A 17,366-nucleotide genomic window follows, 5' to 3' on the forward strand; every position below is an offset into this window, starting at 1 on the left:
TTTATTGAGGCTTTTTGGGCTATCCTTGCTCCTTGGTACTCGTCTGGTGTTTACTCCATAATCCATCCATTTCGTTGCTATATCTGGTTTTTCATGCAATTGACCACATCTTGTATGTATTTATAATGTATCTTTTTATCATATGTGCTGTAATATTTTTTATGTGAGTACTGAATAAATATGAATGAATGAATGAATGGCCTACCCGTAGGCCACAAAAAGGGGGAACGTACAAAACCTATTCCCAAAATTTCAGTTGATTCCGATTTTGCTTTCGCGAGTTATGCATGATTATGTGTATTACACTGCTCCATAGACAATGCGTTGTAATTTCGTTCTGGTCACAATATCTTTGCTAAACGAATTAATCTGCAAGAAATATTTTGTACATAAACATTATGTAGCCAGAGGTTTCCAGTGATATAAAAATCTCAACTTTTTTTGAGAAAAGTGGGGGATGAGGCTGTGGATCACGAAATGCCCTTTTAAATTGCTTTTAATGTTTTTTCATGTTTGTAATTTATGGCAATTATATATAATTTTTTTTTTTTGAAGAATTTCTCCATCATGATGCATACATGAACTTAGGCCAAATTGAAATACGGACAGGTTAGTTTTTTGAAGGAAAAAGGGAGGTGCTGGTCTGCTGGAGTCCTGACCATCATAACCTGTGACAAACCGCTGGCGAAATTGGCGTTCATAGTACACCGTACACAAGGGCCATACAGCGAAACGACGAACATCACTTTCATCACTCGCCCAATTGGGCGTTATATCCCAGAGTCAAAATGAGCCGTCGAGGGTTATCTATAATGTGCGCATGTGCAAATCAATTAGCGCTGTATGACGTCATGAACATGCGACGGACAGGTGCAACCTCGGTGTCCTATTTTGTCCCGTTAGCCTATATGGTAATTAGAGGAATGTCCCCCGGGAATGTCCCATCCCATCGCGTCCCGCGGATCCCGGATATCGTTCCGTCATAATGGAAATCTGGAAAATAGTGGTGTAGGCCAATAGTAATAGCTCCCGCTATCCAGATTCCCGGAGCAGATTGACCAGCTTTCCGACTCAAAAGGCCTACTAGGCCATAGAGGGGGCGGGGTCAGTGGGGCGGGGTAGGGCCCGAGGGTAGGGCCCGAGGGTAGGGCCGTTTTCCCAGGAGTTTTTTGAAGGAATGAAAAAGTTTTGTCTCGCCATCGGAGTTTTGTCTCGTCTTGCTCCACGGGCGCGCGGCTCAGACCAGAAAAAAAATTAAAAAAATAGATTTGATAGCTTTTGATGTCACTAAGGGTGGTAGGCTAAAGTGTCACAGATAGTGAAGGAAAATTAACCCAGGCCTCATAGGCCTACCATTATTTTGACTATTTTCGCTTTGAAGCAGGTCTTATTTAGGGGCTGTGCAATAATTATGAGCCCTGGGGAGGGTAAAATTGGGGGGGGGGGGCAAGAAATTTTTGGCGAGCCGAAAGGGGGGCAAGCAATTTTTGGCCAGCCGAGAGGGGGGGGCAAGCGATTTTTGGCACACATTCATGGGGCGCCTTTTAAATAAAACGCTATAAAATGGCTTAGGAAAACAGTACGGAAACGCTTTAATATGCAAATTTTCCTGCTCGCTGCGCTCGCAACATATATCTAGACCATTTAAGGTTTGAAAATTGGGATCCCAAAAATTTGGCATGTGTGAGGGGGGGCAAAGATTTTTTGGCGGGCCGAGAGGGGGGGGCAAGCGATTTTGGCAGGCCGAGAGGGGGGGCAAGCGATTTTGGCGGGCCGTTTGAAATTTTACCCTCCCCTGGGAAATAATTATTGCACAGCCCCTTAGAGCATGAAGGTAGTAGTACTACCGTATACCTTCATGGTTAGAGTTGGGCCCGTCCGAAGATATGGGTATGTGAACACCATGCACGCATACCGTAACGTAGTAAATATGCCTATTCATGTAAAAAAGTATTTTTGTCTACATTTTTGTGATCACTTTTTGTTCATTTTCCATTTTACAAGTTGACCTCAAATGACCTTTGTCATTTGACCTCAATATGAATCAGTGGCGTAGCTGCCGGGGGGCAGGGGGGGCATTGCCCTCCCTGGCAATGCCTATTTGGGCCCCGCCCCCAACCCCTAGCGCAGGGCATAATAATAAAGGAGTGAGAGAGATGGAAAAAAGGGGACAAGAAAGAGAGGCCAACGATATAAGGTGCTGATACAATTTTAAAATTTTGTTAAAAACTTGGAACTATATTATATCAAAATGAAGTCGCTATCCTTTTTTTTTTTTTTTTTTTGCTCTTCACTTTTTCAAACCACCGAAAAAAGAATTGGGTCAACCTTTTTGAGGAAGGGGCGGCAAAATTTTTGTTAGGTGGATTTGGGCCCCTGCCCCATACCTTGGGGGGCACTTCAATTTGAAATGGATATAGGTGTAGGGCTGGCGCTTTCGCACTAAGGGGCATTCGGTGAGAGCAACATGTAAAAAATATGGGGTCATTGGGTGAGAGCATGACTTTTGGCATTCGGTGAGAGCAAAATGTAAAAAATATGGGGTCATTGGGTGAGAACATGACCTTTTTTTTAAATGGAATCTTTGGGTGAGAACCAAAACAGCGCCACAAAAACCTCGAAAATCGAATTTCTAGTTCTAAATGGCTTCAAATTTCTTTATTTTTTCAAAATAAGTAACAAAGTCAGTGATAAATGAAAGTTGCTGTTCAAATGGAACTTGTAAGGGTCTTTGGGTGACAGAGCAAAAAAAAAAATAGGGGGTCTTCGGGTGACAGAGCGCGGAGCGAGCATGTGTTCGTAAAAAATATGGGGTCTTTGGGTGACAGCGATGCTGAAAAAGGGGTCTTAACAGCCCTACATACAGCGTCATCACCTCCAAAGTTGGAGTGCCCCCCGGCCCCATACAGGCTTGCCTCCCCCTGGAAAATATCCCAGCTATGCCACTGATTTGAATTGTTCATATGCCAGAGCAGATTTTAATGAGCTCAGCCTTCCGTGGGGGGGGGGCACTCAACTTTAGAAGTGAAAGTGAAAAAGGGGGTCATTGGGTATAGGCCTATGTCAAAAAATGGGTCATCAGGTAGAAAATTTTGAAAAAAAATGGAGCAAAATTCTATTTCCCGAATTGTTTGCAATACAAATTGCTGAAATAACATAATTTGGTAGATGCCCTTTCTTTTTTGTCGCCTCTACTTTTTGCCGCCCAGGCTGCTTTTACCGGGCCCGGCGCTGCCCGGCTGGGCTCAGCGCCCAAAGTGCCTCCCCATGGGAATGGATGCATTCTCTTGGTCGGGCTGACGTCACAAAGGGGGAAATAGCCTTGTAAAACCGTGTGCGCATCATTGCATGTGCATTTCCCTTTCCCGAGCTGGTTGCCATGCGCGTGCTTGTGCAAAGGGGACACTGTTCCCGGATGTCCGACCGAGTGAATCTTGTTTATTATAATTACAAGGTTCTATATACTTCTATCACGCAACATGTTGGTAAACATTGCACTGTAAAATAATTCAATTCCTCATCTTCAACAATAGTGACATTTAGGCCTACAAATTAAAACTGCATGCTGGATCTGCTGGCTGGGTCACTTACTGGTTTGTAATGCTGCCCTCAATTTGGTTTAATTTCTGAGCGCAAATACGGCCTAAATTGGCTGCCGTAATTTTAAACTCTTTAACTAACATTCTAATTATTCGCTTAGATCACGATACCATGCGCGGTGATTGGGTGATCAGAGTCATGTATCCGAGTCTGCTATATGAACGACCTCAGAGACCGGAAGTACCTCTACAGTGCAGTCATGGCAGTGATGATATTGAATTGTCATACTGTGGTGTAAATTTGACAATAAAGTTTCTGTGTTTATAAAAATGTTACAGACGTGCTGCTGTGGTACACAGTTGACGCCATACATCTAGTTGTTTTCCCCAAGTTTGCACAGTTTGTAAAGAGGTAAGAGTTACTAAAACAGTGTTTTTTAGCTAGGATTGTTTGGTGTTTTGATTTTGAATGCACAAATAACGTACAGCAACAGGACCCATTCATTCATGCATGATGATCAAAAAGAATACTCTGCGCTAGTACAGGGAACTCATACCGTTAAAATAAAAATAGGGCAGCATCAATAACGAAAATGACATACCGATATATATATGATAAATGACACAGTATCCCGCAGTACGATATTATTCAGGATTCTGAAGTTGGTACTACTAAGGAAGAAGAAGAAGACACGTCTGTTTTGACTTTTTTTAAAGTTTGCATTGCAAACTAACTTAGTAACTATGCGCAGCTGCACGCAGTGGCTGTGCGCTGGGTACTCGACATTTTCTTGCAGTAAAAAATAGTGAATATTCTCAGTTATTCCAGTCGAATAAAATCACAAGGGTTTTGAATTAAATCAAATACTGAACTTACATTTTTTGCAACTTGCTACGTTGCGTCTGAAACCATCAGACTTCATCAGGCAACTGACCCGCTGGGCTGGTCATGTGACACTTTGAGTTTCTTGCAGTGGCAGAGAAGAACGGCAGTTGTTTACATTTATTACAATAGGCCTACATTTTGAGAGTGTGCACAGTGTAAACATGGAAGTGGGCCGATTCAGTCGTCTGACAGTCGTACATTAACAGACGGATTTTGCGATAAACTGATTTTACGCGAAAAACGTCCTGGTCGGTGCAGAGCAGCGCTCTTGAATGAAAGGAACCCAAATGAGCTAGAGCTCCTTGTGTCCACGTATGTCGATCATCGTTATTCATTAACAGGGTGCTCGCATCATGAGCAAGGGACTGCTGTTCTTCTACATGTACATAGTAAAGTCTACAAATTGTGAACATTTGAGGAGTACTTGTTCTCAAGTTGCAGAACCTTCGGTAGGGTGTCCTATAGTATAGTGTTAATTTGTTGGCAAGCTTTATTGCTTTTTAAATTAATAAATTTTAAGTACCGGTATATCTAGTGAAATACTCACTTAGTAACCTGTGTCACTGATTGCTGTCATCTGTAATTGCTCAACTTGTTCTACGCATCAGATTTTGTCCAAAGAAATACTTTAAACGATGATTTTTTTAGTGATTTTTACAAGTAGCAAAAAGTCCATTCCGTGACTGTGTCAAGGTAGACCAGTTTTCGACCCACTAACTGAGCTACATGTACAATAGCTTCAGTTTAAACTGGTCAGGAGATTAATTTATTGGTGCATCAACTAGCTAAGCATTTGCTAGGTATCCCAGGCAAACCTTAGTTAACACATTTGCTAGTCAGCAAAATTCGCCGAGACCGGGGCCCAAACACAATGCATTTACATAGAAATTTGAATTTTTTTCGAGAATAGGTCGGTGAAGGAAACTTACATAAATATGTTTTCTATACTTCACTCGACCCAAATATATGATTTTTTATGGTGATAATCAAGTCGCACATGGAATTTTAGAGGGATTTTGATAGCAGTTCCATTAACAAAAGCTGCTATCGCCATAAGACTAAGATCTAGAAACACCCCTAAATGCCGTTTTGGGGAATTTTGCTAGCAGAATCTTTTTGATGAAAGTCAATCTTTGACAAGATATAACTTTGTTACGGAAAGTGCTATGACAAAAATGTTTTCAGTTTTGGCTTTCTTTACTCAAGGGCTTTAATTTGATATTTGTAAAAAAAAATGCAGTTTGATGGCAAATTTGAATTCACCTGGCATACCTACATTTGCGGTCGGTCACTGGAAATTATAACACCACTACCGGTACGCCAGGTTGATGAATTCTTAGAAAAATTTGAAGAAACATTTTTTAAATGTGGATGAATTTCTCAAACTCAACCTACTTAAACTTTTAGTTTAAAGGTTTTTATTGTTTTGAAAATATTCTAACTAAAACCATTCATTTCTGTGTAAAATTGAAATTTGCAACTTGAAATTGAAATTTGCTTTGTCAGTTGACACTAGATCATAAAAACAGGAAGGCCCCTAAATATTATATTGTTGTTTTCCCAAAGCCCTACCCCTATTGAAGAAACAATTTATGTTTTTGCCTCACAGCCATTTTGGAAACAAAGGCAGCAAATAAGAAAAATAATAAAAATATTTGACATCCATATAGTGTTTGCATACTGTTTTCCTAGAAGCATTTTTGGAGCATTTTATTTTATAATTTTAGGCACCCCATGAATGTGTGCCAAAAATTGCTTACAGGCGTGGAATTTTGTAAAGTGCCACAGGAGTCCAAGTGGATTCTCGCAAGAGAGTTTTGCGAGAGTCCATGGATTCCCGTAAATGGATTCTTGTTGTACAATCTTGCGGGAGTCCAAAAGGTATTATATGTAGGCCTACGTAAAATGCATTCAAACAAACAAACTAACAAATAAACTAACAAAGTTAAGTTTTTAATATATGTAGGTAACCCAGGCAAACCTTTAGTTAACACATTTGCTAGTCAGTCAAATTCGCCGACAATGTCAATGCATTTTTACATAGAAATTTAAAACAAGTGCACGAAGAAAGAAACCTACATAAATATGTTTTCTATACTTCACTTGACCCAAATATATGATTTTTTATGGTGATAAGTCACCCGCACATGGAATTTTAGAGGATTTGGATAGCATTTCCATTAAAAAAGCTGCTATCATAATGAGACTAAGATCTAGAAACACCCCGAAATGCCGTTTTGGGGAATTTTGCTAGCTGAAACTTTTTGATGAAAGTCAATCTTTGACAAGATGTAACTTTGCTACGGAAAGTGCTATGAAAAAATGGTTTTCAGTTTTGGCTTTGTTTACTCAAGGGCTTTAATTTGATAAAATGATGCAGTTTGATGGCAAATTTAAATTCACCTAGCATACCTAATATATGTGTCATCATACTCTCACTTCCATATATGGTCATTTTCACGGTAAAGGGTGTAACTTTTGATTTTTAGGGTCAAAATTACAAAACACTTAAATATGTTTCTGTTTACTGAAATCATGCATAGAAGCAACTTAAATTCAAGTAAAATAATGTTTCAAGGCTTAATCCTTTTGATTTCTAATAAAAAATTTGACATTTGCATAACATATTGGTTAAAATCTAAGAAAAAATGTATTTTACATAACCTCAGAAAATTTTGACATGAAAGCTGGAATACATGTGAAATTCCATTCCAAAGTAAGTCAACAGATATAAGTTCAATTTTATACCATGTTTTGCTATGTTTGTAATTGCAGTTTTGAAAATTTTTAACATCAAGTGTCATTTACAATGGAAATGTCCAAACCTTAAACATATTTTTTAAGTTTTAATTGGGTTCCTAAAATAATTTGAATGTCTAACTTCATGTACAAATACTACGGTACTTGATGAAAGGAACCTCCCAGCCAAGTTTCACAGAAATTGGAGTTATTTTTTAGAATTGGCAATTCAAGCGATTTGTGTTTCGGAGGCTTCAGTTAACAACACAGGTGATCATAAAAGTAAAATATTTAGCTAACTACTACAAGTTGACATAAAAAATAGGTAAAAAATATCACAATTACCAATTTTCATGCTTTACTTCTAAGTATTGAATTTCAGTTGTGACAAAATTAAATTATCACAGCAAGTCATTTTTTTGTTTCGAGGCTTCATGTTAACAATTGTTAAACATTGCAGAATTAGTTTTTTTGAAAACAACAGTGTTGGGATCATCTAAGCTGTTATTTTCTTGTGTGTATTGAATCAATGATTCTATGCGGCAGATATTGTAGATTTATCACACATTAATTTTTTCACCCATTTGTTAAGTATGGTGTTTTTTGCATGTGAAGCCTCCGAAACAGGCTTTTTAAGGTATCAGTATATTTTTCAAACATTAACCATAATGTCAATTTTTTTTTGATTTTATGACATTCTGCACATATCAAGTAATAATTACAATGCAGATATCATTATGAAACACACCAATTTAGATATGCATAGATGATAATTAAGTTTACTGTTGTTTCGGAGGCTTCATTTGTTTCGGAGGCTTCAATTGTTAACGGAAAGTTTGTATTGGGTCCCATTTTCAAACGGTGATATATATCTCCACGATTTAAAAACATGTGACTTGAGGATCTACTTTGCTACATTTTGATAAATAGATTGGATGAGCTCTTTNATTTATATTTGCACAAGCTTGCTGAACAGTTTGTTTCGGAGGCTTCAAAAAGGTTAACGGAAAAACGGCTATTTGAAGTCAAGATTTTATAAAATTTTTAAAAGCTTGCAAATCGGCTAATTTTTGTTACCCATTTCAAGTTAAGATAACAACTGTTATAAATCAAGAAGAAGTGAAGAAATAACCAAGAATTATGAACCAAAGCTACACCCACAAAGTTTGTTAACAATTGTTAACGGAAAATGAAGCCTCGAAACGACAAATATCAAGTCCGGTTCTCAAAAATACAGGGCCGTTCACAATTAAATCTAATGTGGCAGTGTTTACTGAACATATGACTGTACTTTCAGGATAAGAAAAATTATCCATGAACTAACTGAGAAAACACAGGGTTTTACAAAAATGTTACTGTTTTTTATAGTTTTTCAAAATGGCAATATTAAGTACATTTAAGCCTGCTAAAACTGAACGCAGTAACTCCCAAAGCTGATTATGCTACCCAAGGTAGCTGCTAACTAGATGACTTATGTGGCCAAAAATTATGGAATTCTGTGGCTTTATTAGAACACTACGGATTAAAATGTTAAAAATCCAAAGTTACACCCTTTACCGTGAAAATGACCATATGTCATTGCATCTTTGGCGACTTTTCCTTTATATTTTGCAGGCTTTGAGTTTTAAGGCGTGTTGAACTTAAACATAAGTTCGCTGATCCGATCATTTCCAGCGAGAGTCCACATGGACTCTCGCAATAGGATTTTACGGGAGTCTCTGCGAGAGTCGACTCTCAGACTCCCGCGAAATTCCACCCCTGGCTTACCTCCCTCCCCCTCGGCTTGCCAAAAATTGCTTGCCCCTCCCCTTTTGGCTAGCCAAAATTTTCTCCCCCCAATTTAACCTCATCCCCCCTTAAAAACCCAAATTGCGCTAAATTTGTTGATTTCCCCCCAGAAAATTTGATAATTGTTTTGGCTCAAAACTTTTATACTCCCTCCATGGACCGCTATGGATTTGAAGGGGTACACAAAGTGTGTGAACGCGTATAAACACTATGTGCATTTTAAGAAAACCCTGGTCGTACAAATCAACATTGTTGTTAAATATCAACACGTCATGGACTTTTTACTTGTAAACGGAACCTATCTTATTCAGTGGCATCAATTTCTTTTTTGACATATTGGGGGGTGGTGTTGAAAAATTTCTTGAAGTACCGGTATATAGTGAATCCAGCACATTTGGCGTCAGAATAAGTTTTGTCATATTGAAGCTAAACTGATGAAATATGGTGTAAAATTGGAATAAATTTGTGCAAAGCACGCCAACAATGGCACTTACATGTATGGGGCTAAAATGGTCAATGAGGTTAATTTAGTCAGAAAACCACATACAGGTGTCAACATTGGGGGGGGGGATTGTATGAACCACCCCCTGGCAAAATCACATCCACCAAGTTTCACAATGTTCAATCTAACAATCTATATTCAGACGACCTTACGAATGTTTGCTGCTCAAGGGTGATCATATCAACCAAGTTTCATTACAACCCAACTATCTATTATCAGTAACTGTTAATCGTGATATGACCTTGGTTTTGACACTTAATTGTGATTACATGCACCACGTTTTATGACAATCCGACAATCAATACTCAGTTGACATCAAATGACCTTGACAAGACTCGGAACATTCTGACAATCCAACAATATAGGCTACTTATTAGTCGACCTCAAATTACCTTTAACAATTTTGGCGCAGAATTGTGTTTGAAAATCTGACAATCTATGCTCAATTCACCTCGGATGACCTTGACCTGACCTTCAACATTTTCGCGCATAAACACCCATCATGTCTTTGTCCATAACAATCTAACTCCTACAACTTCCTGTCAACTCTCTCATTCATAACTCCAAACTTCTGTCTTTATGGAGGTTCCACTAGCCCTTAAAAAAATTCAGTTGTCCCAAAAATGTGTCATATTAATTTTTTGGAAGAACAAATTTTAATTTGTTTGCCAGAAGCTAGGTCTCTGTAGAATTTGAAAACCTTGATGGAAACTTCCCTTCCTGATGGAAACTTCCCTTCCCAATGGGAAGGAGAGTATTCCATGCCTGAATGCAAATAAAAACTCCAGAACTGGAACCCTTGACAGTCCTTGCAAAATAGCCTCCATCATTAACAGCTTGGTGTACCCACATACTGGAATACCTACCATATTGAAACAAGAACATTTTGCACACCCAATTGTCCATATGCTGCAACCCACTTACGAAGACATTTTGTACTTCAACCAAAGATAATTATAATTACATAATATTATTACATAATTTATTTTAAAATAGTCAGAACAGGCATGATGTGAGAAATCATACACTAAATTTAGAAGCATGTTTAGTCACAAGTGACGTTCTTAATTAAACTGATCCATAGTTGACAATGAAATAATGTATTGAATATAAGGAAATGACATCACAGTGTTGTATTGATAGTAACAGTGTAGGACGGTAAAATGATAGCACTTGGAAAGTATGTGTGTGGATTACAGTTGAGAAATTGTTAACATTGTGGAAAAATTTTGTATTCTGAAACTTGTAAGTACTGTAATTATAAGCAAAATACTCTTTCTTTTACAGGCATGTCAATCAATTGTGTGCAGTTAGGTTAATTGTGAAACATTCATTTGGTGTTTGTAAAGATTTTGAGCATATATTTTATCTACGATCTAGCCATTTTTGGACTTGCATAAACTGTTCATTCGCTTGTTAGTTTTAAAAAAGTTTTCAGTGACTTTCCTATATTCTTGTATCTTTTCTTATTGTGATATACTTGGTCTTTTTGAGCATGATAAACTTCAAAATCCAAGATGATTGATGGAACGATCAAAGTAATCCACTGTAAGATGATGGACAAATGATGGACATTTACATGTGGTGTTCTCAACATGGGCCTCTGGGATGTAGCTTGCAGTTCCTACAGCTATATTGCTCTTGTGCCATCAAGCCGAGATTCAAGTCATCGTTTTTCTAAGGCTCTGAACACTTGTTCATTGAAAGGCTCAATGTGATGAGATACATTTTGATGCATTTGTAAACGGATTGCTTGATATTGGATTCAATCTTTGTGGTGATCCAGATCCTCTCTATGACAGCATCAATTGAAAACATCAGGAGTAAGCTGTACTTATAAGAGACTCTTTACCACAGATTTGACTTGGCGGTTGCTGAATATTTGTGTCATTTAGAACATCTTACAGAGAGTCTGCAATATATATCGTCACATGCCGTGGGTATGGGTACGGTGGGGCACCTGCAGGTGATGTTTCTGTATAGGGTGTGGAATTATGTTCGTCATGGTGTCGCCCGTTCTTGTTGGATCTAAGGTAGTTTGTGCGGAGCCATTTTTCATGGTTCTGGTCTGCATGGATTGGTTTGCAGATTTATAGGGGGGGTCAATTTTGTCAAATGAAGGGGGAGAGGGCGGATCTTGGCCAGATAAATATATCATAAATTCAGAGATGTCACATTTCCGGATTTATCCGGATTTCCGGATTTTGGGGATTAAAATTATGACATGAAAGCTGGAATACATGTGAAATCCCATTCCAAAGTAAGTCAACAGATATAAGTTAAATTTTATACCATGTTTTGCTATGTTTGTAATTGCAATTTTGAAAATTTTTAACATCAAGGGTCATTTGCAATGGAAATTTCCCAACCTTAAACATATTTTTAAAGTTTTAATTGGGTTCCTAAAATAATTTAAATGTCTAACTTCATGTACAAATACTACTTGATGAAAGGAACCTCCCAGCCAAGTTTCACAGAAATTGGAGTTATTTTTTAGAATTGGCAATTCAAGCGATTTGTGTTTCGGAGGCTTCAGTTAACAACACAGGTGATCATAAAAGTAAAATATTTGGCTAACTACTACAAGTTGACATGAAAAAATAGGTAAAAATATCACAATTACCAATTTTCATGCTTTGCTTCTAAGTATTGAATTTCAGTTGTGACAAAAATTAAATTATCACAGCAAGTCATTTTTTTTGTTTCGTAGGCTTCATGTTTACAATGGTTAAACATGGCAGAAGTAGTTTTTTTGAAAACAACACTGTTCGGATCATCTAAGCTGTTATTTTCTTGTGTGTATTGAATCAATGATTCTATGCGGCAGATATTGCAGATTTATAACATGATAATTTGTTCACCCATTTGTTAAGTATGGTGTTATTTGCATGTGAAGCCTCCGAAACGGGCTTTCTTGGATATCAGTATATTTTTCAAGCATTAACCATAATATCAATTTTTTTTTAATTTATGACATTCTGCACATATCATGCAACAATTACAATGCAGATATCAATATGGAACATACCAATTTAGATATGCATAGATGATAATTAAGTTTACTGTTGTTTCGGAGGCTTCATTTGTTTCGGAGGCTTCAATTGTTAACGGAAAGTTTGTATTGGGTCCCATTTTCAAACGGTGATATATATCTCCATGATTTAAAAACAAGTGACTTGAGGATCTACTTTGCTACATTTTGATCAATAGATTGGATGAGCTCTTTTATTTATATTTGCCCAAGCTTGCTGAACAGTTTGTTTCGGAGGATTAAAAAAAGTTAACGGAAAATCGGCTCTTTGAAGTCAAGATTTTATAAAAATTTTAAAAGCTTGCAAATCAACTAATTTTTGTTACCCATTTCAAGTTAAGATATCAACTGTTATGAATCAAGAAGAAGTGAAGAAATAACCAAGAATTATGAACCAAAGCTATACCCACAAAGTTTGTTAACAATTGTTAACGGAAAATGAAGCCTCCGAAACGACAAATATCGTAGTCCGGTTCTCAAAAATACAGGGCTGTTCACAATTAAATCTAATGTGGCAGTGTTTACTGAACATATGACCGTACTTTCAGGATAAGAAAAATTATCCATGAACTAACTGAAGAAAACACAGGGTTTTACAAAATGTTACTGTTTTTTACAGTTTTTCAAAATGGCAATATTAGGTACATTTAAGCCTGCTAAAACTGAACGCAGTAACTCCCGAAGATGATTATGCTACCCAAGGTAGCTGCTAACTAGATGACTTATGTGGCCAAAAATCATGGAATTCTGTGGCTTTATTAGAAAACTACGGATCAAAATGTTAAAAATCCAAAGTTACACCCTTTACCGTGAAAATGACCATATATCAACATCAGCCATATTGTCCATGTAATAAAGCCAAAAAACTTTTTTTAAGAGTGTCTCTTGTACATAAAAGTATAGGAAACTGAAAACTTTAAAGCATGTTTTCTGGAAGAAGGAAGCACTTTTTATTAAAAGTGTAGAACAAGCCAGGAGCTTTGAACTGTTCTTTTTCCCTCTGAAATGGCCTTTACTGTGGTGCTAAATGTGCAGAAACCATCTGGCTTCGGGAAGCTTCGCCCCCTCGACGGACCCCCGGCCGTGTTGCGCGAGAGCCCCTCGCCGTGTTGCGCAAGTTCAGGATTTTTTTGGGTCAGCCTGTGACATCTCTGTAAATTCTACAGAAAGGTGTTGGGGAAACTTAATTGACCTGCACAGTTATATGACAGATCATTGTGAAGGGAAACCATATTGAGGGATGGGCATCTTGTACCTCGTGCTGGGCCTGCCCCTTATGATTCCCCCAGTGCAAAGCAACACATCATATACATTATGGTCATGACCAAACCACAGACCAAACCACTTTATTATGCCATCTTGTGATTTACAAGTCTCAAAATTGTGAAATGGACTAATGAAGCCATACTGAGGGATGGAGCATTTCATACCTCCTGGTGCCCAGCCTGCCCCTTGTGGTTCCCCCCTGTGCAAAGCAACATGTCTAAATCATAGTCATGACCAAACCACAGACCAAACCACATTGCTATGTCATCTTGTGATTTACAAGTCTTAAAGTTCCTAATTAAGAACTACTTCATTTTTAGTCTGAGCTTATTAGTACACCTTATTAATATACTGGTACGCTAGCTGCACACAACCAATGATGCACATTATAATTTGCAAAGGTAACTCAGACTTGCCTGGAAACATGGTTGAATGAATGACTGGCTCTATGAATGCATACACCAGCTGGGGGATACCATGCATACGTAATGGTCTGCGAGAGATAAAAAAAAAAAAAAAAATAAATTTCGGATTTATATAGCGCCTTTTTCCAGGTAGATCTTGAAGGATTCAAAGCGCTGTAATTTCGCTGCCATGGTGAATCATCACAATCAGATCGCATCATCTAGGCCAGTTGCAGCCGAACCTCAGGCGCAGACCTATCCGCACTTAGATTGTAACATCCACCAATTATCTGTGCAGCTCCCCAAATTCCATTGGGTGAAGGAAGTTTTTGATAACCAAACAACTAATCACCGATTTTTTGAAAGCAGGAGGAAACCGGAGATCCCGGAGAAAACCTGTAGAGCGAGCATGGAATGGGATAAACCAAGTGCACATGAGTCCTTGGGCGCGCCGGGCTTGAACCCGGGACCTCAGTGGTGCAAAGCGAGGGAACTATCGCTGCGCTTAACTCGCCTCCAGATAGATGGATAGATACAGAACAAGAGATAGATGGATAGATACAGAACAAGTCCACATAGGATTAGCAGGTTAATAGCACCAGCATACAAGCATCATTTGGTACCTTTGAAACTATAAATCTTTACTTAAAAATGTGATTTTCACTGATCTTTTTATTTTATGAAAAGAGGGCTTTGTGAAAAGTGTTAAAAATAAATTTCTATGAGAAGAGGAAGGCCACCCAGAGGGTGAGACTGGGCGAGAGAGAATATATAGTCATACCATAGACTGTAGAACTAGGGTCTATCTACAGAGATAAAAGAGAAGAAGAAGAAAGAGAACATAGAAGGAGGAAACCTCAGAATAGGTTTTTAAATAGGCCAAGGGCATGGCAGTACTAGCTCTTAAATGTACAGAAAATATTCCGTACCGGTAGTACAATGTATTATTTCTCTCTTTTACATGGCAGAACATGACTAGGAGAAATAACACAACAGACAAACAAATGTTATGATCATATTACTATATTTTAAAATTCATGCTTTATTCTGAAATCAAGCTAGTACCATCTCAATTACAATTTTGTGGTTCATCCCATTTTCACCCCAATTACAGGTGTGTCATCATGAGTGACGATGAGAGTCTACAATGGTTGGAGGAGCTCCTCCAAGAAACACAGCTGCAGAAATTCTTCAGCCGTATCCATGATGACCTGCAGGTATCACGGCTCGACCACTTTGACTTTGTTAAAGCCGATGACCTCGAAAAGATTGGGATGGGCCGGCCAGCTGCCAGACGACTTCTGGATGCGGTCAAGAGGAAACGAAGGAAGTCTATCATTGGCAGGGTGAGTTGGTGTATTGCATATGCTGTGTGTTTTAGTGCATTCAAAAAAGGAGCTGGTGGATGATTGCTGACAAATTTGGTTCTAGTTTTTGTGTTTATTTTGAACAGTTGAACAGAGGTGTAAGTCTTCCGGAAATTCCGGAATTCTGGAAATGTGGCAAAAAATAAAAAATTCGAAATGTAAAAAAAAAATTAAAAAATTTTTTTTAATCTGTTTTTTTTACATTTCGGATTGATGATGATAATTCGTCATAAAAAGAGCCAAAATTTTTTTTGAGGGGGAGGGGTGATACCCTCCAGCCTATTCCCGGACAAGCCCCCTTGCACTTCTGGAAATTTGGGGATGTGCTCGCCTTTGGCTCGCATGTTTTTTCAGGGAGTGGATTGTTACCTCACTTACATGTACACCTCTGAATTGAATATATACATGAAATACGATAACTGGTAGTCCTTGCTGATCAATGTGTTTTGTTTCTTGTCAGTAAAATGTTATAAAGTGTATATACCAACTTTTTCATTTTGACTTACAAGGCTTTAAAGTGTATGTAGCTGGGAGGAAAAGCCATCCATCATATGAAAATTGTGACCTTTTATATTGAAGATGTTCATTTTTCCCCCAAACCTAAAAATTTGAGGTCTTTTGGGGGGAAATTAACATCTTCATTACGAAAAGGTCAAAATTTTCGTATGAAATGATTCAGATCGGGTCAGGACTCTGCATCAAAGTCTTCCTTCAGTGGATCTTTGAACCTGCTCTGTGTCTGGTTTTCATAATTAAAAAATTTCATATGATATTTTCATGAAATAAGCATCAGGCAGGAACTCAAGCTACAGATTACATTTTATGCAGGTAGTTATTATCTGTACTATAAGCTATAATATTTTTGAAACACAGCTGCAGATGAGTTGTAAATTAAAAAACAAAAAAGAATTAAATTATGTTTGAGACCCCAGTGTTGTAGATGAGTTGACACAAGGTCACGTGTTTACATCTAGAATGTTTTCTGTTATTTCTTCAAGGCAAAATGACTAGTGACTATGGCAAACCACATAAAATCTTTTCAAAACCAAACTTGTCAGTTGTTGTTTTAATTTTGTGATATTATTATGTAGCTTTTAGCATGGAACCTGTAAGCAAGTTTGATTTATAACATTGATCTGCTATTATTAGGCCCAATGCAAACAAATCAACTTCCCCCATGTAGACTTCAGGGTGTTTTGCATGGCACATTTTATCTCGGACCCAAGCCTTGAAACTTGCGGACTGAAACCAGGAGCAATTTGTTTTTGAACATTGCTCCTGGTGAACTGGAATTTTACAAGAACCTGGACCAATTTCTGAAGAAACAGGAGCAATTTTCAAAATATTAAATCCCTTTTCTGCATTATGCAATATACCATACCGTACCAGCACTAAGTGAGTGCAAAACTGGAACCAGAAGCAATTTGTTTTAGAAAATTGCTCCCGGTTCATATGAATTTGACAAGGACCAGGAGCAATTGGTGGCCTTTTTACCCAGTGCCCGCTTATTTCAAGGCTTGCTCAGACCTACAGAGGGCATTCCAAATGTAAACACATGTATATACATGTATGTAAAGGATGCATTTTCAACTTCTACATGAAGGTTGAATAACTTCTCCATCATCTTTGGATCCTAATATTTTGAACGGAGGAATTCAGGAAAATGTTGGGGTTTAATGCAACAAAGTTATAACAAGATTTTTGGGAAATAGTTAAAATTAGTATCAGAGAGGGTCTGTCACACTGGACTACTGCGAGATGATCTAATCGTAGCTCCTTCTAATTTATCATCCCTGCAATATGGCCATCCCCTCTCTGCCCTGAAAACTGTAAATCTTCAACAT

At 37.9% G+C, this 17,366-nt stretch overlaps 1 protein-coding gene across 1 annotated transcript in view; it reads left to right on the plus strand.

Moving 5' to 3' along the window:
* The first annotated feature begins 3,819 nt into the window (after positions 1 to 3,819).
* The window catches only part of LOC140156536 (uncharacterized), a 62,395-nt gene continuing 48,848 nt past the window's right edge, over positions 3,820 to 17,366 (plus strand). The window contains 2 exon segments of the mRNA XM_072179477.1: positions 3,820 to 3,951; positions 15,270 to 15,501. Coding sequence (XP_072035578.1) covers positions 15,280 to 15,501 — 222 coding nt within the window. The 5' untranslated portion in view covers positions 3,820 to 3,951; positions 15,270 to 15,279.

Source organism: Amphiura filiformis, chromosome 7, assembly GCF_039555335.1.
Source record: "Amphiura filiformis chromosome 7, Afil_fr2py, whole genome shotgun sequence".
Classification (NCBI taxonomy): domain Eukaryota; kingdom Metazoa; phylum Echinodermata; class Ophiuroidea; order Amphilepidida; family Amphiuridae; genus Amphiura; species Amphiura filiformis.